This window comes from Polyodon spathula, chromosome 10, assembly GCF_017654505.1.
Source record: "Polyodon spathula isolate WHYD16114869_AA chromosome 10, ASM1765450v1, whole genome shotgun sequence".
In the NCBI taxonomy this organism is placed as follows: domain Eukaryota; kingdom Metazoa; phylum Chordata; class Actinopteri; order Acipenseriformes; family Polyodontidae; genus Polyodon; species Polyodon spathula.
This window is the reverse complement of record NC_054543.1, coordinates 7,987,180-8,010,397: the sequence shown is the minus strand read 5'-3', so window position 1 is coordinate 8,010,397 and position 23,218 is coordinate 7,987,180. Positions and strand designations below refer to the sequence as shown.

General features: G+C 39.1%; 1 protein-coding gene across 3 annotated transcripts in view; it reads left to right on the top strand.

Moving 5' to 3' along the window:
- Nucleotides 1-21,871, top strand: part of LOC121321774 (bone morphogenetic protein receptor type-1A-like) — a 53,705-nt gene extending 31,834 nt beyond the window's left edge. For all 3 annotated transcript variants that reach the window (XM_041260935.1, XM_041260937.1, XM_041260936.1), the window contains 11 exons: nucleotides 2,591-2,916; nucleotides 12,007-12,169; nucleotides 12,484-12,586; nucleotides 12,845-12,944; nucleotides 13,062-13,158; nucleotides 14,321-14,459; nucleotides 16,270-16,462; nucleotides 16,779-17,076; nucleotides 18,202-18,377; nucleotides 18,754-18,884; nucleotides 20,478-21,871. In XM_041260935.1, coding sequence (XP_041116869.1) covers nucleotides 2,850-2,916; nucleotides 12,007-12,169; nucleotides 12,484-12,586; nucleotides 12,845-12,944; nucleotides 13,062-13,158; nucleotides 14,321-14,459; nucleotides 16,270-16,462; nucleotides 16,779-17,076; nucleotides 18,202-18,377; nucleotides 18,754-18,884; nucleotides 20,478-20,603 — 1,593 coding nt within the window. In that variant the 5' untranslated portion in view covers nucleotides 2,591-2,849 and the 3' untranslated portion in view covers nucleotides 20,604-21,871. The remainder of the gene's footprint in view (nucleotides 1-2,590; nucleotides 2,917-12,006; nucleotides 12,170-12,483; nucleotides 12,587-12,844; nucleotides 12,945-13,061; nucleotides 13,159-14,320; nucleotides 14,460-16,269; nucleotides 16,463-16,778; nucleotides 17,077-18,201; nucleotides 18,378-18,753; nucleotides 18,885-20,477) is intronic.
- The last annotated feature ends 1,347 nt before the right edge of the window (nucleotides 21,872-23,218 follow it).

The following is a 23,218-nucleotide window of genomic DNA, read 5'->3' as shown; positions in this document are numbered from 1 at the left end:
AAATTATAATTAGGGCTTCTGATTTTCAGGTTTAACTGACAAAACACCCCTGATACAAAAAAATGTAATCGTGTATATATGATAAACTGGAAAAACACTGGAAATGTTTAGTCTTCACGTTGACTTGACCCCTTTCCCTGTGGGGAAAACATTTTTTTTAATAATAATTTAAAAACAACAATCAGACCCAATGCAGTTGGACAATGACCCTCCTTCCTGACTTGTATTGCACATTGATTTGTTCTGAATACTTAAAAAAAAAAAAAATCTGAGTGGCAGAACATTCCTACAAATTTACTGGAGGATTGTAAGGATTTTATTGTGGAAAATAGCAAAGGAAAGAAGGTGCAATAGAATTGTGCAAGTACTGTGAAGTTACTATACATATTGTGACAAAACAATAATTTCATACAGTATATAAAAAGTGAAAGCTTTGGGGAGGGGGGGGGGGGGGGGGGGGAGAGATTTACATGCAACTCACATAGCTAAAAATAAGCGTGGAAAACAGAAATTAATAAAACCAAAAAACAGAATCCCTAATTTATAATTAAACAATAATTAGTTGTTTGCAGGAACCCGCAGCTAACCGCAGGCTTTACTTGCCTTGTGTTGGGGAGGGTGTGGCCTGGGTCAAAGTGTGCCAGCATTTTTGGAAACTGTCCAAACACAGATCCCCTGCCACCCCCCCCCCCCAAATCTCAGGCCCAGACTCCCCACCACCTCTATCCAAAATTAAGGGTTGTTGGTTAGCTGTCCTGTCCCTGTGCCTTGAGGAACCCTCCTTTGTTCTCTCATTACCCAGAAGTCATAGATGTGTGAAAAGTGGGGCACAGGTCGGAGCTCTTTGTCTCCCGTACACAAATCAAAAGTGACAGACACTGCCCTGCTCTGCCATTAATTTGTCCCCGTCCAAAATGCCACTTGGAGCACTAATTGCGGGGAAAGGCACAGAGCTGCAAGAAAACAGACAGATTAAGTTATTTATGCTAGACAGGGCCAACGCCGGTAATTGTGATACGTCCTTGAACAAATAATTTGGACATGTTTAGCCATTCAAGAATAGCGCCAGGCTGACAGGGGTCAGAGGGTCATGCCCGTGAAAAACAAGAGGCCAAAGATGGGCAACAACAACAAAAAAAAAAATTAAGCCTTGCGTTTTGTCTTTAACAAAAATAGTCTTTGTGTCAACCTCCCCCTGTTATTAAGGTGTTTTTTTCTTTCTTTTTAAATCCTTTCTCGTCCAATTAAGCTATCGCGGAAAAGAGAATGATCACATTGATCGGATGATTGAAATAAAAAGAATTGTGCTGTTCTTTTAGAACTTGATGAGGGAGGATGTGGGTGGTGGGGGTGAACCCCTTTGTCTAACTCAACAGTTTGATGTGTTTCTCACTGCACCCCAAGGTGCTGAGTGGCAGACTGGCTCTGGCAGTGGAGTGTAAATGCAGTGTTAACGTGGAGGTATAAATGTCTGGCCCAGGAGCTGCAATGTCACAACTGAACCTATTGTGTGAGCAGAATGACTGGGTCAGGTTAGTGAAACCCAGAACCTTTAATCTCAACATCTGCTCTTTTTATACATGCATTTTGAATAAAACCTGGAAACTAGTTGAAAATGTCTTGCACAGGATAGGCAGGAAGCATCCTGTATTCATAGTTATTATAAATCATGCATGTATTCGTCATTTGGTGTACAAGAAGTAGCTACTGACGTGATGTTTTTAATCAATCAGATGTTCTTTGTGTAGCACCTTTCATACAAAAAGTATCTGAGCCCTGTACAAAACAAAGCAAAATAATGTCAAAGTAAAATAATGTATAGTGATTAAAAACACTAACAAAATATATAATACGATTATATATTAGATCTTGAGTCTACATGCAGACTTTTTGTGGAAGTACCCATGAAACTTTTGAGGTAGCAACGCAAAGCAATGCAAGTAGAATCTAGTGTTCCAAAGGATGGAATTCTGTGAACACAATTTGTTTTTTTGTGGTGTTTTTGCTTTTTTTATCTTATCATATCTGCAGCCTCCCATACCCTGCTGAATTGAGTTTTTCTCAGTGTTTGTTTTCATGTTGTTTGTATAGCTGGTTCTTGTATTGGTAAACCTGAGCTGTAATTCCTTGGCTGGTCCCTAGTGTTTTTTGTTTTCATGTGCTCTATAGGACCTCTGATAACAGCTCATTACAATATGCGCTCTTCTTTTGATTGCGTCCCACCAAGCCCCTTCCGTCACGTCACTCCCAACACCCTCACTATTCAAACTGATATATTTCTGCCTGTGCTATGTCCCGAGTTTATTAGGATTTAAAAGCTAATCTGTCTCCATCATGGTTTTTTATTTTAAGTTAGGGCTAATCAGGCTCACTCCTGTTTTGATTACTGTATTCTTCTAGTCTATTTGTGAAGAGCTGTGTACTAACTTATAACGAATATAGCCTACCAGTTTTTTTTTTTTTTCCCTTTCTGGAGGGATAATGAATCTAACCTTGTTCTAAGTGAATTGTGTGCAATTTTTTTTTTCTTTTTACTGTATGGAGTAAACAGATACAAAGCTAACCTTGTTTTGTTTTTTGTGTTTTTCAGCCTTATCAACATACAGAGCCAGTGAGAAGTACACATTAGAAAGCATTCCCACCCTCCCTACCCCATCCACTCATCCCCTTTTTCCTCACACACACACAACCCAGGACGTGGGGACTGACTGACTGGCGACAGCTGCTGCGGCTGTGCTGGGCACACTCACGGGACTGCCTGACCAGCAGATCGATCGCACAGTTTGGAAGGAGGCTGACTGCCTGTCTGCAGCACGATAGATTCGAGATCTGATTCCTACACTGTGAGAATGACTTGGATTTATGTTTGCGTCACCGTGTTTGGGGCCTATGTCTTCCTGGTACTTCACGTTAGCGGTAAGCTGGCTTTCATTGCTATAACTACTCTCCCTCAATATCAGTTTGCAGTTAACCCTCTGTGAACAGGCTGGCTCTAGGGTGATGTCAGGCCAGAAAGGAGTACACACGCAGACAAGCAGTACTTGCAGATGAAGCTGAGACGCTGCAGCGCTCAGTGCATTTATTGTAAAATAAACAATTTAAACAAAAAACAGCACCCGGCACTTTGAGTCAAAATGAAGAGACACCAACCAACAGGTACGAACACTAAACAAACAAGTACTGTGCTGATCCTCCAGCACGATGTAGCAATTGCTATAAATATTATTATTTTTACCTCTTCTTTCTCCCTTTCTTTCGCCCTGAACACACAACCCTGAGTAAAATGTGCATCTACATGTACTTCTGTGCCGGGATTCAATTACTATTTAATTATTCACTTGAATCCCAGCATGTGAACTAATTTGTGCAACCCCATGCTCACATACTATTAAATACTTTAAATACACGTGAAGTCATCTGTGGAACCCCCGTGCCTAAATACAACTATGTATTTTTAAATCACTCGTGCTACATAGACCCATTTATATCCCATGCACCAATACCTATACACTAACATTAACACACCACACGCAACACAATACAAAATCCACACATGGGCGGGGCACACTGCCACACGTTCCTATGTTGTTTCGGGTCTATTTCACATGACATTGGTTTCCGTTGACCTTTTAAATGTTTCTTTTTATTTTTCCCTATAACATTTTATGACTTTTCTTAGGTTGGGGTCACAAACTTATAAAAATAAGAACTTTATATTGTTTTTAGAATTGATCTTGTATACAAACATAAATATTTATCTGTGTAGTTTGGTATTATTATTATTATTATTATTATTATTATTATTATTATTTATTATTATTATTATTATTATTATTATGATGTGTGGAAATGGCTGCACCTGTCTGGAGTGGTGTTTTATAAACCAGGTTTATACACATCCCTACAAGGCAGAGATTAGTAGAGGCTCATTTTCTCTGCAACATAAGAGTTAATGCTATGCAAAAAATAAATATTGTATCAATTAAAGGCTGTTTCAGTTGGTTTGGAATTGCACCAGGTCAATATGATCCAAAACGTAACAGACCTAAATTCTGAACATAATAGGAGGGTTAATAAGATGAGGGGCATCCTTCCTTATTTTCTATTCGACCTTGCAGCAGTTCTGTGAAAATATTTTGATTTAAATGTATTACTTGCTTAAAAAAAGTAGCTAACTTAATGTGTTGTCAGGGCAGATGTCTCATGCAATGTGCTGCCAATATGTCGCAAAGGCACAAGCAGCTTCTCTGTAATTTACAGCAAGGAAGCAGCATCATGGCATTGTGTGAAGCTTTCATTCTCCGGAAGCATGGTCACTCAGCAAAGCACACTCCGCTTCAGATGTTACTTTGTTTGTTTGTTTGCCTGCTGTTCAGAGCCAGTGCTATTGGGATGTTTCTATCGGATGTTCATCCATACCACCAAAAACACAAAGTTCAGAGGTAGAACTGGTAGAAACAAACAAACTTTTGGTCTGTAGTTTCATATACTGAGTAATTCCAGTTCCTTCTAGACTTTTTTTTTTCTCCTCTTTTTTTATTAGTTCAAGGTGGAGGGAGATAACTAGAAGTGCATAAGGTGTGACTCGTAAATATAATATATTTCATGTTGGCTAATCCATAAAACACAAAGTCAGTTATAATAAAAAGATTAAGAATTAGCTCAATCCTATGTCGTGCAGTATTAAGCTAGTGCCAAATCAAACATGATATGTGAGGGGCTAGCCAAATGTTACACAAGTTTGCTTTATTTTATTATATTTTCTAAATGCGGTTGAAATGATCTAATCTTTAAATCTTATCGTGAATGTAAGAAACTTGTGACCTCTAATCTGTTTGCTTGCAGAAGATATAAATTGTGTGTGTCTGTGTGAGAACATGGGTTTTCATTAAACATAACTTGCAAATACAAGATGACCTAGGGTATCAATGAACCTTTCACACTAAGCAACAGTGTTCCCAGATCCTATTCAATATTCACCCATTGCTTTTAGCACCTTTTGGTATATACAAAGAAAGAATGTTTCCCGTGTACTTAACGCCTTGGATGTGGGTGTTGACCATTTCTTAAGTTAGGAAATACCTTGTCTCTTATTAGCGCTTCAGAATATATTTCTCCTGATTTTGTTTTTTTTGTTTGCAGCAATTTGATCTCTTTCAGCCCTCATGTTGTAGCAGTTTTAGAGCAATCATTGTATTCATTTGGGTATGCTGGGAAAATTGCCTAGGTAAACTGTGGAGAGTGGAATACCTGCATGAGTAAAGACGATTTGCTACCCAAACAGCAGGATGTGGTACTGTAATACAAAGCCGTACATTTGCCTTTCATAGTGCCGTATTGCTGGATGTGCCTGGAGATCTATGCATACCAGCCTCCTCCTTGTCCCATCTCTCCACCGACAGACTGAGGTTTTTGGAGATCCAAACTCAGAAATGCAAATGGTACCGTAAGAGAATTCACAGTGTGATTGTGTGTGTGTGTGTGTGTGTGTGTGTGTGTGCATATTTATTTTCAGAGAAATGCATGTTAAATAGAAACAGCTCCGTCAATTTGTCATGCGATAACCACAGAACCCAGTTTCTGTTTGAACGGCCTAGTTATTAAACATGAAGAGAAACATGTGCTAAACATTAACGTCTGCTGCTGACTCACTCCCTCCCTTTTTATTTAGTATTTTCAGTAATGAACAAGGCGAGGGACGGGCCTTCTCCTCACTACTTAAACATTTAGAGATCGGAAGATCTGATGCCAGACGCGCACTGTTTGCAAGCACAGTTGTTTGTGCACGCGAGCTCGCAGCCCCAATAGAAACCCCTGCTGGAGCTGCTCAGAGGCAGCTTGGCGCTCTGAAAGCCTGAAACCACTTGGCGCTCTGTCCACTGGCCGTGCGGAAACCCCACAACAGGAAGTTGTTGAGTTGATTGGTGGTGCTCTGCATTCCTTGACGCATTAACTGTTTCCTGAATTACATTGTTGGAGAGTCGTTATTTAACAAAAAAACTCCAAACATGCATTGTTCTCCGGAAACTTTAACTCAATGAGCAATGAGCATTTATACAAGCGGACAGATGTGTGGATCCTGGGCAGAGTCACTTCTGGGACTGGGCAGCAGCTAAGGGGGAGAGAAGATTTAGGATTGAAGTTCCAGCCCTTTACAGGTTTATGGCTACATGTGGCTTTGCTCTAGTAATTGACACTGGAGGTGTCTAGGGTCTGATAATCATTTCAATAATAAAATAAAAACTCACACAGAACTAACTTACATTTGTAGCTTTATTTCATGTGCAAGATATTGCAAAAGACACGGTTTTCATAATGAGACGTAGTTTGTCTGCGATGTCCTGTAGTGTACCTTGACTATTAACATGATTATACATATGTATAATATAAGAGGCCATTAGTGAGGTGCTTTAAAAAGAGCACTGTATTAGCATGAAAATAATTTTAGCTAATGTTGCCATGTACATATAAATGCTCTCAAGTATGGAGTATACTGGATATAATTTAAGGTACATCGCCATTTCAATTTATGGTGTCAGATTTTGAGCTTCTTTTAAAATGTTCAACTAAATAACCTTTTGGTCTCTGGACTATTGGACAAAGAAAACCAAGACGTTTCTCTAAGTGCACACTTTATTTAAAAAAAATAAAATAAAAAATCAAATTAAATACAATGTTTTTTTTAAATGGGTACTGCTTGGTTAATAACTTCCTGGTGTGTACAGCATATGTTGCTATCTGTTTTGGAGACAAAGGGTGGAACCAGCTAGTGTGAAATGGCCCCTTGAGCCACACCATTGCTGTTGTACTGTTGTCTGTCTGCTTCTATTGTGTTGGGTAAGGGCAGCAGCCACCTGCGGGAAATGCCCAGTACTGCATTCACAATCGCAACCAAAATCTAACCCACTCAAGGTCTTTGTTTGAAAGACTGGCGGTAAGCTTTTAAAACTTATCAGTGTATATATAATAAGAATAGGCTAGATCTAACTGTACAAATTTCTGCAGGATCTTTCGTAGTTTTTTTTTTGTGTGTTTTTTAGAAATTTATGTTTTTGTATTTTATTTATTTTAATAATTAAAAGGAAAAAACTTAGATGGTTTGAAACTATAGATTCAAATCTACCATCACTCTACATCTATACATCACTATACCATCTACATACAAAATGTAGTTTGCTTTTCCGGCATCAACTGCTCCTCTCTCTTCCCTGGTTGTTTCTCTCTTGTGTGTTGTGTTGCTAATGGCAGAGAGAAGTGGAGTTGGAAAGGCTCATTACTGAAAGTGCTTCCAGACTTCAGACTCCTTGTTGACGGGCTTCAGAATTAAGCACATGTGAATACAGGCAGAGAGAGCGAGAAAGAGGAGGGATCCCAAATACTCCCTCCTATAGCTAGTAAAAATATAAAAAAGTGGAATTATTTATGGAGTTATTTGTGGAAAGAGCATTAGTATTTTATAACTGAAATTCAAGTAGGAGCTGAGTGAAAGTATTCACTGTACATACAGTACATATTATCTAAGTTTGTATTTTTTTCTCAACCACATTCAATGTATTTGAGGGCCTCAGATATCAAACCCACCTGCAGGTAATGGATTATTGCTGGTCACTAACGAGTGTGAAATGAACAGTGTGCAAGTTGTTTCACTATTATAATTTGATTGTGTTTTAAAAGGTTTGGTAGAATGTTTTTGTTGTTTTAAGCTTTGTATTTTTTAAGCAGATTATGCAGGAGTGTTCATTTTATATTTTAAACTGAAATCTTACGAAATCATTAAAACACATAATAAACGACGAGAGGAGAAGGATTCCTCAGGATAAACTAGTAATTTACTATTAAGCACTGATCATATTTACTCCAGGATCAACTCAGAATAACTTGTCTGTTATATAGAAGTTGTTGTTATTGTTTCCCCTGCTTGCATAACTACTTCACACAGAACTTGCACTTTTACAAACAGGCTCAAGTACTGTACACAGACTAAAAACATTACAGCGGCTCCACTGCTGCCTGCAGTCCTGCTTTAAAATATTTAGGGACGTAGCCAGAAGCTACATCTCTGGTGCCTCCTCCTTCCTGCTTCTGCTAATGGGTTATTTATGTGCACTCACCCCACTGTGGGAGGTAGCAGGATTCTGATTTATTACCCTGGTGATGATCCATAGAAAAATGCAAGTATTTATTACATCCGGACCTACTTATTTCTTTCTTTTTATACATGCGATGTGAGTCGGATGCATCTCGTTATGGCATATTTGAGCGCTTTTTTTAATTTTATTTAGTAGTCAGTTGATTTCTACCCCAATTTGAAATAGCCAATTATTTTTGGCTCAGCTCACCGCTACCACCTACGAAGCATGTGCTGTGAGCTGACCGTTGTTTTCACTCTGTAGGCCCACCATGCAGCCAGTTCAGAGATACAGCGTTGGAGGACAACGCAGCTCCTGACAGCCTGCAGGCAAGCCCGCAGGCACCCGGCCAGTCCACAGGGGTCTCTGGTGTGCAATGAGCCAAGTACACCCTAGCCGACCTAAGCCCTCCGCATCCGGGCGACAATGTGCCAATTGTGCACCGCCCTTTGGGAGCTGTCATCCATGGTCGGCAGTTGAATTGCCTGGACTTGAATCAGTGACCTCCAGGTTTTAGGGCACATGCTGTGTTCCACATGGAGCACCTTTACCAGATGCGCCACTCAACAGCCACTCGGGAGTTCAGAGCACTTTTTTACTTTCTATGAACGTGTATCAAATTATCATTCAATTTCTCTCTTTAAAAAAGTAGAGAGAGATTGCACTGTGACAAGTTTTCCTTCACTTCACTTGGAAACCTGCTTCTGGATCAACATGGTGTGTACGGTGGAGAATAAATATGGTGCAACACAAACATACTTCACACTAAATCAGCTATAAATGAATCCCCCCATGCAATGAAACAGTCATGTTCCAGTACATTTTGCCAGAAGTGTTCTCTTGTGCAAGGTAAACTGTGAGCTATGACGCACATTATTTTACGGCTTGGTCTGCTGTACCTTCCACAGCCAAACTGCCTCTGTTCCCTATTTTTCTGATTTGAGAAGCTCCATTGCTGCTCTGTGAAGATTCTGATTTGACGCTGCTGGGAAACCGCAATAAGTCATTCCTTGAGAATATTGATTGATCTGCCAAAATAGTGCAGATGGATTTTTGTCAACAAATACCTTGGAAGATGGTTTAGGAAGTATTGAGCTATAAAGGGTAGCTTCAAAGATCAATATACGACCTTGTAGGCAGAGCAGTTTTTATTTTTGATTTTAATAGACATCCCTGAGCTTGTTTACCTAAACATAGTGACCAATTAAGGCCAATTTTCATCCCTTTAGTCAGCAGCTTTCTAAGCCTGTGTAATTGTGTTTACATTAAGTTGCTGTGAAAGAAAATTCTTCAAACCTCAAAGGGATGTCGTCCAGTAAAATAGGTAAGCGAGTAAACCAAACATCTTTTCATCTTGCTAATGAGGGCATCGTATTTAGTGTGCTGTTACTCAATCTTCAGAGCCCCCCCTCCCTCCGAAGGAAATAATCACCATTTAAATAAATTGATAATGTGCCAGGGTGATATCACCAGAAGCTGCTGGATTTGTTGTGTTTATTTTTTTTTATTTGTCTTCAATCTTTGATATCGTTCCAGTCCATGCAGTGCATTAAGAGTTTTTCCATGCTGCGTCTCTGCACTGCGATAATGTTCCATCACAGACCACAGTTCCCTTAACAGAGCCAAGTGGAAAGCAGACTCTAGCCCAAGTCTTTGGTCATATTAAAACATTTTCAGTGTTCTGTCCTCCCTTTATATATTTAATAAAATGATATTATGATTTTAATGTCACATACACATTATTTATTTATTTATTTATTTTTAAATTGAATGCTGTTCTGTCCTTTTATTGCTTTAAATGTTTTTTATGTGTAGACACTCCTGTAAAGCGCACAGGCACGCACACCTAAATGAGAACTGCAAAGCAACATCTTTAGGGAGATTTGAGAAGAGATCACGCAACTAGTAATCTTTACAGCTTTCCTATAGCCACATATCTCCAAAATTATTATTGTGTAATTAGGCTTTGGGGGGGGGGGGGGTGTTTGTATGTTTACACATAAACCAACTCAAACATTAACTTTCTTAAATGGCTTCTGATTGCTGTTTTCTTTGAGAATAAAACCTCATCCAGTAATGGAGGCGGAAATGCCTGTTTAATAGCTGAAGCATTGTGCTGCAGCCTAGACTTTTAAAAATGTAGGTTTGCTGCTGATTAGGCTACTCGCAGACATGTCTGAGCTCGAACTAGAGGATCACACTGTTAAAAGGAAATGCTTGCAGCCACGCACAATACACGGCACATTGTGCAATCCCTGCCTTGCTGCAGGCCTGTCTGCAGAGCTGCTGAGACGGGGAGTGTGGTTTGGCATGGATACAGACGGGAGTATCGGGTTTCATTCGGTTTGTGGCTGGACCTCATAAAAAGTCCCGACATTAATTTCCCTCCCCACCCCCCAGCACTTGAACCTCGATATATATATATATATATATTTATATATCATATATATATATATATATATATATATATATATAATATATACAGTGTGTGAGAGGTCTTTTACATTTATAGTGTGAGCTCTGTTTTATATGTCATGCAGAGTATAAATATGGATTATAAATATGGATTTGTAGAATTGTACAATACGCTGATTTTACTATAGGGGGGTGTAATTGTGGCATCTGTTTTCTTCTCTACAGTGCTTTTTGCAGCAAAAGGCCCTTTTGTACAATGCAACATTTAATCTCCAGTTTTTAATCCATTGGATAGAAATCCTGTAATAAAGTGTAATTGTGTTGAAGTTTGTCACTGACATGCATTATATAGTAGTAGTATATATAAATTGTGTCATGTTTAGTTGTTTGACCAGGTGGTATCATTGACAGTGTATTACTTTTAGGAAAAGTAATACACAAGAGGAGGCAATTCAACCCTTCAGTGTTCGCCTGGTTCCTAGTAGTTGATTGATCCCAGAACTCTGTCTGGTCAGTTCTTAAAGGATCCCAATGATTCCGCAGCAACAATGTTGCTAGGTAACAACTCCACAAACTTGATATCTTCATCGCTCTTATTATTGACCTGAATATAAAGCTTTCTCTTGCCCACATGGGAACTGCAGGATGCAGCGCAGCTGTTTAGATTTCTCTTGATTTTTTTGCAAGTGATAAAGCGTGAGTGAACAAAGGTTAGGGTGGATGCCAAATCACCTTTCTCCGAGAGGAACAGCCATTTAAAAAACTAAACAAAAAGTCAATCAATTAATAAGAATAAATTGCTAAACCAAGAAAAAGCAGTAGTTAACAAACCATCCAGACAAAATTGAAAAGTTATAGAGTTCAGTTCTTGCTATCTTGTCTCTAGACTAAGCACTATGTACTAGTGCTTTAGTATCGACAACTATACACCATGTTTAGCAGTGCCCAGTACAAATAGTTTTGGAAGTTTGTTAAACCATTTTTTTTTAATCAGGACAGTTAGTCTCAGCAGATAGTGAGGAAGGTGGATGCTGCGGGTTCATTTTCCAAATTTTTTTTTTTTTTTTCTTAATTTAAGAAAAATTCTTCCATGCTGATGTTAACACTCCCATTATGCTGCTGCTTCTTAAACCAGACCACCATTTAAATGTTTTGGCTTTAAAAGTGAAATTCCTCTCATCAGGCAATTCCAGGAACAACAGTAAACGTAAAACGGCAGCAGAGAACACCTGGAGCTAAGCTGTTAATTCTTAAAATCAGTTCTGAACTGATTTTTAAACCAAGCTAATCTGAATACTGCCATACAAACCTTAAGAAGCTAAGTAGCCATATCAGAAGTTGTTAGCCGAGAAGTACGTTTTACCTTGGATTTTGGAAATGATGGATGAATGTCTTCAGTGTCGTTAAGGTGCTGTCTGTCTCTAACTGTGCTGTCTGGTTTGATTCTGTTTTTTCCCTTCAGCGGGTCAGAACCCAGACCATGTGCTCCTCGGCACGGGTGTCAAACCTGGGGAGTCTAAAAGGGCGCAGGATGGCTCGACGGTGTCTCCCGAGGACGCTCCCCGTTTCCTGAGCTGTTACTGTTCAGGGCACTGTCCCGAAGACGCCATTAATAACACCTGCGAGTGAGTATCTCACTAAGACACGACTGGTGCGTGAAGCAGCTAATTAGTAAAACACACAAGCGTAGTCTGAAAGCTAGCAAGTGCCTACCATGCAAAAACTGCAACATTTTAAAAAATACACAGAGTATGAACAAGCTGCTCAGACAGGTTTTCTACCCCCATTTTCTTGCACCTTTTTCTTTTGATGCATCAATCCCCCTTTATCCGATTCCTCTATAGCACTTTCTCATTCAGATTAGACAGTCGGCTACAGGCCGTTGTGTTGTGTTCAGTTTATGTTGTGTGCTGTATACTGAGTCTGTTGCATGTTGCAGGACGAACGGGCAGTGTTTTTCCATCATAGAGGAGGATGAGCATGGAGAGACTCGTCTGACATCAGGCTGCGTGAAGTACGAAGGCTCTGACTTCCAGTGCAAGGTAATGCGTCTCATTTGAATTAATATTAGGGTATTCTTTAATTTTGAGTTGGCTGGAAATCAAAAGAACTGTATAATTCATAGAATATTTGTATTGTACCGTGCACTACTAAACACCAGTATAGCTGCAGTGTTATAGCTAGTAATACCAAACACTATTACAGCTGCTATAGTTGGCAATGCCAAAAGTGTATCTTGTGCCAGACTGTTGTTTAAAAAGGTGATTTATTATTATTTATTTTGTTTGTTTGTTTCAAAGGACTCCCCAAGAGTGACCCTCAGACGGACTATCGATTGCTGCCAAACAGACTTCTGCAACCGGGATCTGCAGCCCACACTGCCACCACGCATTGAGAAAGGTGCGTTCCAGAAGCGGCTGTGTAAACCAGTATGAAACCCTTTTAGGCCGGCAATTATAGTCTTGTTGTGGTGGTTAAGGGATACTTACCATAATGCTTTTATTTGCTTTCACCCAGACCCCCTCTTTGGCAGTGCCCACTGGCTTGCCTTTTTGATCTCTGTGACAGTCTGCAGCATCGTGCTCATTGTGATCACTGTCATTTGCTACTACAGGTAAGAAACCTGACGCACAGTTTCATTACCATGCACAAGGCTTAGAACATAACCCAAACAATTTGGAAACGAGAAAAGCCCATTCTGCCCACCAAGGCTTGTCCCTTATTAGCACTCCATTCGCCCAGATTTAGTCTTGGGTTAACTCTCTGTACCACTCGTGTCGAGTCTGCTCTTTTTTCTAGGCTGAAGAGATGTAATTCTCTTAGCCTTTCCTTGTAGCTCATGTCATGAAATCCTGGGATGAGTCTAGCTGCCCTTCTCTGTATTTAGTAGTTGACCAAAACTACTTTAATTTAGGCATGGACCTCAAATTACCTTTTATTTTACTTTAGTATATTTACACACATTGGAGAAGAGGGGATAAGCTTTTAAAGGCAACAGATTAGATTTAAAGTTGTTTTGTTACAACCATCATCTCAAGCTTCAAGCATTTTATGACCAAGACCAAGACATTTATAGCGAATAATGAATGTAATTGAACTCCTTAACCACGAGTTTCGCTTATCTAGGTCTGCTTAAGGCATAAAATAAAACTGTTATAAAGTAAGAGCCTTTTATTGCAACCGTCAAAGGACTGAGTAAAACGTTTTCTTATTTTTTGTTTCGCTGCTTGTTGTGAAGAGTAAAACTAATTGGAAACTGATCATTTTAACTCATAACTACCTGCTACGCACTCGTGCTTTTCATTTATATAAAAAAAAATTGAATTGATTAATAGATTGTATAATGGTAAACGGTATAATGCAAAACACTGAGCTGACCTTGAACTGACCCCGTTAAAGGTGTGAGGATACTTTTGTGTATCGATGAGCTGCAGTACGTCCTTTACATGATATAGCGCGTCATAAGAGGGGTGTGTCGTGTGTTTGTAGTCCACCAAATTATTATTTTAAATGATGAACAATTTAGTGATGTATAGTTCTCATGAATACTGTACATGGTCCTCCTGTCATTTCAAATTCTGCCTTTTAACAAAGTAATGCGTAATTAATCATGCCGTCTTATTACACGTCATGCAAAGTAGCTCTTCAGGACCACACACTGGGAGAAGTCGTATCATGACCTGAATTTTAGGGTATGTGTGTACCGTTTTGCCCATCACACTGTGTTCATGTGCAAGGCGAGACTGTAACGAGGATTCTTTGACTGTCTTGTGTAGGTATAAGTGGCAGACAGAGAGACGGCGCTATAACAGGGAACTGGAGCAGGATGAGGCCTTCATCCCTGTTGGGGAGTCGCTTAAAGATCTGATCGACCATTCACAGAGCTCTGGGAGTGGGTCTGGGCTCCCCCTGCTGGTAAGAAGACAGACAACACTTTCCAAACTCACAGCAGTGCAGCAGTATTGAAAATAAATATTTATAAATTTTCTACTTTGTATTATCTTATTTAATATGATATCCTCAGTACTGTCTTGCTGGCAAATTTTTACACAAAATGGATTCCCAAATATCATAGTGAGCCAACTGTTATGTGCTAATTCTGTTATAACTAGGGAGCAACATGACAATTAAGATTGATGAAAAACATCACCTTTGAAACTATGGGGAGTGGGGCGCAGATGGTAAATCACTTAATATTTTAATATCCAGATATCCCATTGCAGACTAGTCCATTTCAAATGTTGAAAACCGGTGGGGTACCAATAAATTCCTATTAACGCTAGGACCAGAGATATACTCATACCTAGAAGCCCCGCAGCAGTCTTTCTGACTGCTGTATTCAGAACACTGTAAATAGTATAACGAAAGGAGAAAAGCATATATATATATATCGAAAGCATATTTTATATATATATATATATATATATATATATATATATGAATGAAATTTTATTTTACAAATCGAAACAAGAACATGTAAATAAACATCTGAACAAACAAACGATAGCAATGCATTTTTTACTTTTCAATAGCAATCACTTTATTATCAGATGAACAAAAGCAACAGAACAACGTTGATAAATAAACTTAGAAAAACATTTTACAGAAGCACACAGCACGATGTTATAAAAAAAGTAATTTCTTTTTCTTTTTTTCAACAAAAGGGTGTTTCTTTACTTTGCTCACAATCATGACAGAAGGCATTTCTCCACGCTGCCTTTCTGCACAGGGCACAGCAGTCCAAAGTTTTATTTTTATTACATTTGCCAACCTGGCGCTGGCATCTCTTGCAGCTCTCAGCGGGGTTGTCAGCTTCAGCTGTGGGTACATGCTTGGCAGTCTCCCTCTCTTCCAAATGCTTCTTGCGAAGTTCCTGTGCTAACTGTAAAATATATTATCTCCTTGGTAAATTATTCTCTGTCCATTCTTTGTATAACTGCTGGAGTTGATGGCTGCTATGTCCAATACAATGTAAAACACCTGAACAGACCACTGTCGGGAGCCAGCTTTCACAGAATACTTCCGTGCCATCTGATCTAAAATATCAACTCCGTATTTTGTTGTGTAGTAAAACTCCACGGTCTCTGGTATTTTATTTTCACTAGTCCCGATGCTAATCGACTGACCAAAGCAGCACAGCTGCCAAGCAGAAGCCAGCCTTCAAAAGGCTGACTGAAAACAATAGACTGTCAGTTATTCACTCAGGCAGAGAGTAGAGACTAATCTGATTACTGCTAAACACATTGTGGACTGGTAAATAAAAATAATAAAGTACAGTACTTTTCTCTATAATCAGAATACAATTGTTTTCTGTGTGGCCATCAGTGTGACTGCTCCTGGGGCTTTTAGGTATAATGTAATAAATCTCCTTTATTTCTGCACTTCCGCATTTCATACTTTGTGAGAATGTTTAATATGGATGGACAGAAAGGTACATGAACGCACAGCCCCATATGTGTTACACGACCTGGAGAAAATTACATTTTAAAATCAAAAAACACCAAAATGACCGCCGCGGTGCATCTAGTGTTAAATTGTATGTACATTTTTGTATAGAAAGTTAATAACAATTAAACAGTCCTGGGTTTGTTGTTCCTAAAACTGGAGATATAGTTATGCATGAAAGGTCTTTGCTGTCTTGCAGTAGCAGAGCCTGCTTGCTCATGTATGTTTGTTTGTTTTCTTTGTTTGTTTTCTTTCTTTCTTTCTTTCTTTCGTCACACAGGTACAGCGTACAATCGCCAAGCAGATCCAGATGGTGCGCCAGATCGGAAAGGGGCGTTACGGTGAGGTGTGGCTTGGGCGCTGGCGAGGAGAGAAGGTGGCGGTCAAGGTGTTTTTCTCCAGAGAGGAGGCCAGCTGGTTCAGGGAGACGGAGATCTACCAGACCGTGCTTATGAGGCACGAGAACATACTGGGTAGGTCTTAATTTGAGGATTAGTCACCTCTACAGAAGGCTAGGCTTAATAAGTGTTGCATACAGGGTTAAGTGTTTAGACTTGCAGGTGGTTGGTCCTAAACCTAATGGAAGCCACATAATTTGGAACAAGATGATACAGGCTTGGTCCTCTATATAAGGTTGAAGTGGTGAAGGCACTGATTAGTGATGCATGGAGATGCAGCAGCTGATCGCCATGGATTTTATTTTGTGACATTCATTAACTGATTTTAAATTCAACAAATTTATTTTGAAATCTCTCTCTCTCTCTCTCTGTCCCACCCCCTCACCCCCAGGCTTTATTGCTGCGGACATCAAAGGAACGGGCACGTTCACACAGCTCTTCCTGATTACGGATTACCACGAGAACGGCTCTCTCTATGACTACCTGAAGTTCACCACTCTGGATACCAAGTCCCTGCTGAAGCTGGCGTACTCGGCGGCCTGCGGCCTGTGCCACCTGCATACAGAGATCTATGGCACACAGGGCAAGCCCGCCATTGCACACCGTGACCTCAAGAGCAAGAACATCCTGATGAAGAAGAATGGCACCTGCTGCATCGCTGACCTCGGCCTGGCCGTCAAATTCAACAGGTGCGCTTCGCCCCGTAAACACAGCCAGTGCTGCACGAGCTCTCCACAGAAATCGGGTGGTGACAATCAGCTGATTGGGCTAGTGTACCATTTAAAGTGAATCAAGTAAAGAAACAGCTGCTTGGGTTTGTAATTGCTGCTTTTCTTAGATTCTGTGTAGAACAGCAATCCACACAAGTCCAAGCAGCTGTTTCTTCAGTTGGTTCATGCAGCACTAAACAAAATGTTGGGCCAGATTAACTTTTTCATGTTATGTCCTCCTATGTCTGCCCATTGTATCACTTTTAAAGGGTGTTTGGATTTTTATTCATAAGTCATACACTGTGGTGTTTTTTTTATTTTGTTTTCATTTGGTACATTTTTATAAATGTAATTCTCAGCATTCATTTCAGTTGATATAGGGACTGAAGACACACACTCTTGGTTAACTAAGATCAAATTAAATAGTTACAATACTGCCATCTGATCCTATGCTCTATAATGTAGCTTGTGTACGGCGTTTTTTTTTTTTTATATTAAAAGAAAAATCTAACTGTTAAAGACGGTAAAAAGACAATTGCCACTTTGGCTGCCCAAGACTAGCCACTGAAATCAAAAGAGCGTTTCAGGGCTTTTTTCCAAACCTGGCCAACCTTGCAAATTCTTGCCATGCGTCAAAGTTCACTGTCGGATTGTGGGATTGTTTAGTTTTTTCTTTTAAAGAAACTCGCGGTAACAAGTACATCCAATAATAGGCTCAATACAAATAAAAACGAATCTAGGTAAGGTGGTGAGCACAGCCAAGAAAAACTGGATTTCTCATGTTTACCTATGTGAAAGAAAATGAGTCACAGTGGTAGCGATTTTCCTGTGGGTTTCTTCTCTACACGCAGCTCCTGGCTACATGACGACGTGCTTCCTTTGAAGCCAGTTTGGCTGCATGGAGTATGAGGTACAAAACCTGACCAGATAGCCTCGCTCAGCCGCTTGGATGAGCAGTGGAAACACCCAGTTTTATTACTGGGAGCTCCAGGCAGTGGAAACTGGGCAAATGATGTGAACTTGTTCCAACAGCTACAAGCATGCAGTGTGTGTTGTATGTTATGTGTCGTTCCCATCTGTTATGGTTGTGTGCTTCGTCTTTAGTGACACGAACGAGGTGGATATCCCGCTGAACACGCGCGTTGGCACCAAGCGTTACATGGCTCCCGAGGTGCTGGACGAGAGCCTGAATAAGAACCACTTCCAGGCCTACATCATGGCGGACATCTACAGCTACGGCCTCGTCATATGGGAGATGGCTCGCCGCTGCGTCACTGGAGGTACGCGGGGCCTCGGGGCAGGTCAGATAAGATATGAATAGAGGGGGATCTGAATATCGCAAACTTGTCGGGTCTGTTTTAATGATCTGAACCAGGGATTGGAGGCCTTTTCTGTATTGGGTTCATTAAAGTGCTGCTGATTTAGTTCACTGAAATAGACCCCCTGAAAATTAAACAAAAAAACAGGTGCCGTTCAAGGCAAAATATGCTAATAAATACATTAGGTTGTATTATTATTATTATTATTATTATTATAATAATAATAATAATAATAATAATATATTATTATTATTATAACAATAAAACAGGTGACACTTTCACATAGTATTGCATTTTGTTTAACGCTGATCTTGTCCTTGTCCATGTCGTTGTCCAGGTATCTTGGAGGAGTACCAGCTGCCCTACCACGATATGGTGCCTTGCGACCCGTCCTATGAGGAGATGCGGGAGGTGGTGTGCGTGAAATGTGTCCGGCCCGCTGTGTCCAACCGGTGGAACAGTGATGAGGTAAAGGCTGGCAGAGCACTGGAGCACCAACTTCAGTACTCTGGTTCGGTCAGTTTAAAGGCATGTTCATACTACAGTCTTGCGACCACTGAGGGACTGTTGTGTGACCAACACAAATTTTTGTTTTATGCATGAGTTTTACAAGAATGCAAGCACATCGGCCATCTAAGCATTTGATATGCCATCAGTACAGTTAACCAGGTTATGTTTCGTCTGTGAAAATTAAATGGTACGAAATTATCCTCTTACCTCTTATCAGTTGTTGACTGAGATTTCAGTAATTGTCAAATCATACACACCGATAAAGACAGCGGTTTAAAAAAAAAAAAAAAGTAAATGTGTTCCACGTTATCGTTGAATCCTGCATTGTATAAACTAGAAGGTTACATCCATGTTATGAAAATGAAAGATTTCCAGCATGGTACCGCTACATTTAAAACATTTGTGCAACGTGTTCTACAAAGTGGTTTGTTCATATAAATGTGTGGTTGCAACCTGCCTGTTCATATATGTATATATTTATTTATTTACATTTTTTTTGTTAAAGCACACGTTGTTGTTTAACAAAAGTATGCAAGGTAGTGATAATCCTATGTAAAAAGGTACTGATAAAACAAGGAAGCCGTTACTTGGATCATGGTAATGTTATAGCTAGCTATTTGCTCCTGTGTTTTGTTTTGTTTTTGGGTTTTTTTCGTAGTTAGAATTTTTATAAAATAATAATTCTACCTAGTATGTGTTCATTTTTAGCGTGGGTGAAACCAGGGCTAACAAAACTGGAACCGCCATTCTCCGTGACCAGATTAAATTTAGCATATTAGACACTGAATAAATTTAATATCATGTTAAGCGCTCGCCTGTTTTTGTTTTTTTTTTAGAAAATCGTTTTTAACAGTTATTTAATTTTACTTTTGGTCTATAAAATAAACTTTATACCTTGAAATTGTGTTCACATTGTTCTGGTCCTCGCGTGTATTTACATGAGGCAGTACAAACCTCAGTCATCTACAAATTGGGAAGTTATATTGGCAATGGTTTCCTGTTTTATGAAAGATACTAATAATATATGTGTTTAAAAAAAAAAAAAACTAATACAGGTAATTATGTATGTGTTCACTCAGGGTTGGTCATATAAACTGTAGCGTAAGGGATACCAAAAATACGTTAACTTCGAGCCTTGTAGTGTGATTCTGACCTACAGCAGTGCACACAGAAAATGATGATCTACCAGGAAGGACCTTGTAATCTAATCCTCTTTAAAGAAAATGTTTTGAAAAAATTAAGCTCTGCCATTTTAAAAAGTAATGTGTCCTATACATACCCACAAGACCAAAATAGCTAACAGTGTTTATGAGGCAACTCTGCAATTTCTATTCCCTGGACACCCAGCAGTGGAAGATTTGTTTGCTTTTTATAAATTGTTGCTGCTCCCTCAGAAACTTACTTCTCTCCAATGTTTTTTCCAAACGTCACTCCCTTGTGAAACTTATATTAACTGTACAGTAGCATGGGGAAGTCTCTGAACATAAGAGGATGTATAAAACAACGGTAATATCCTCATTTGTGTTTTTGTTTGCTGTGTTTTCCCCCCAGTGTCTGAGGGCGATGCTGAAATTGATGTCTGAGTGTTGGGCCCAAAATCCCGCCTCCCGCTTGACAGCGCTACGGGTCAAAAAGACTCTTGCCAAAATGGTAGAATCGCAGGACATCAAGATATGAGCGCACGTGAAACGGGAGGAAGGAGGCTTGAAGATTTATTATTATTATTATTATTATTATTATTATTATTATTATTATTACTACTACTACGACTAAAATCACAGCTGTTATGAATGGGGCTGAATGGATTTGCCTCATGAACTCCTTCACTCCCACTGCATGCCTAGATGAGGAGGCTGAACTGAAGTACTTTCAGCTGAAAGGAAGTGCAGAGAGTTTGGTATTGCTGTTGGGGACAGCTTTCTTTGTTGCTCTCTATATCCTCAAGTCCGCCGCTGTAAGGAAAGAGTAAAAAAGACAATGCAGGACTTGGTTCCCCTTCTCTTGATCTTCAGTGGAAAAAAACTCTGGTAATGGGAGGTGGATGAACTCCAGAGATGTAGTGCTTTCTGTGAAAGCCATATATATGTACATGCGCACACACACACACACAGTTGTTTTATGAAAGAATTTACCTTACAGCTGTCTCATTTTTAAAGGGAAAAAAGGAAGGTTAAAAAAAAGTCATCAAGAATTGATAACTGGACTTGGGTTATCTACATTGAAAATGAACAGTGGTCAAGAAATATCATCTGTCTTTGAGTGTTTTTTTGTTTGTTTACAGCCAAGCTAATTGTTTGTGCCAGGACTTTTTTTTTTTTTTTTTCCTGCCATATTAAAAAAGGGATTCTCAACTCTTTCCAAGTTTTAGTGAAAATGAATAATTACAAGGAAAGGTAACAGGATTCTCTTTTTAACATGTAAATAGAAACTCAACCGGCCCAGGAGGTTGTGCCTACATTAAGACTGTTCTTGTTGTTTTAAGCACAGCTGACTTTAACTTGTGCCACTAGCTGGGAATGTAATCACAATGCACCCTTTTGGCAAAAGAAGCCGATCTGCCTTTGTGCAAAATTATATATGTGGCCCGTCCTACGCAGAGAGAGCACAGAACATCTCTGAAACAAAGCTATGATCGTCTTCAGCCTGCAAGTTTTCACTTTTTATTATTTAAAAAAAAAACAAAAAAAACAACAACTTTAAAATGAGTGAAATTAAAAAAAAAAAAAAACACATCCTCAAATGTGCGTTTTAATCTGTAAAGTGTATTAAAAAGAATAACTAGTTAATCCATTTTTTTTTTTATTGTTAAAATTTATTTTCTTTACCCATAGTTGATCAGAATCTTTTTTTTTGTTGGAGGGGAGAGGTTAAGCCAAAAGTTGCAGTATTTATTTGATTATTATACAGTGTGTGTGTGTATGTATATATGTATGTGTGTATGTGTGTGTGTGTGTGTGTGTGTGTATATATATATATATATATATATATATATATATATATATATATATATATATATATATATATATATATATATATTTTGGTAATCACATTTTGTCTACAGAGTTTTGATTGAAGCTGAAATGCTGATTGCATGTAGACCTGCATATTCTCAATGGGGGTAAAGGGAAAGGAGGTGCTTTCTGTATGCAGCTGTTTAGGACTCTTCCGTTTTGAGTTGTTTCTGTTTGTGACTCTGTTTTCCAGGATACTGTTATTGTGTGTCAGCTTGCAGGTGTTTACTGTGAGCTTGGACACCCCCGAATTCACCTGAGATTAACTTTGGACAACCTAGTATGAGTTGTTTGTTTGGCATCACATGTACCAGGAATGCCTCATTCTGCTCTGCAAATGCAGTAGTTTTAATGGCTATATATTTATCTTTGTAGCTGTATACTGAACAGTATTGGGTCTATCTCTTGCATACTGCACACTCACTGTGAGGAATTAAATTTTGTTAATATGAATGTGTATTGTAGTCTGGAAAAGTAACCCCAGGGACAGATACAATGCAATTACAATTACAATGTATTATTCATCATTAAAACAAAATCCTATTCAGGCCTTGGCTACAATAGAGAATTGTTTGTAGCTGGTTTTTCTCCCATCTGTGGGGTTAGTATGTTGACATGAAGTTCTCAGATAGGGAAGCTGTTATTTAAGGATTATTCAAACCAAACCTGAAGATGCAGTCTGTCTGTCTTGTAAAACGCAGATTAAAAAATCTAACTTTTTTTTCTTCAGTTTTTCACAATAGCCTTAACCTCGCATTGGGCATTCCAGCTTGATGATAATTTACCTGGTCTCTTTGAAGCGCCCTCAACCTCGAGTCGAAGTTAGGCCAGATAAAGCTTAATTAGAATTATTGTTCTAGGCAATCACATTCCAAATAGATCTCTCCTCATTGGCATACTTTAGAAAAAAATTAAGCTGCCAATTAAGATTCTAATGCCATCCAGATCCTGCTATCTCATGTCATCTCACTGTCACCAGAGTCAATTATCTAGCAGGTGAAGCTTGCTGTGTGCTTGCTGGCACTGCTGAAGAAGACTTTCCATTTACTTGCAATATGTCTATTATTTAAACAATTTGTGTCAAAACCCACCTGAGTAATTAATGAGTAATTAGTGAAAAGTCTGTTAAGCAGTGAAACAATGTATCAAATATTTGTACATGTCAAAATATCTCCTAGTGCTTCTGGAAACCTGGAGTCTTGTTGCCCTATTTTACAGTAGCTTGCAATTTTGTTTTTGGCCACTAAATACTTACAAAGTCAGTTTGAGTATTTTTAAGTG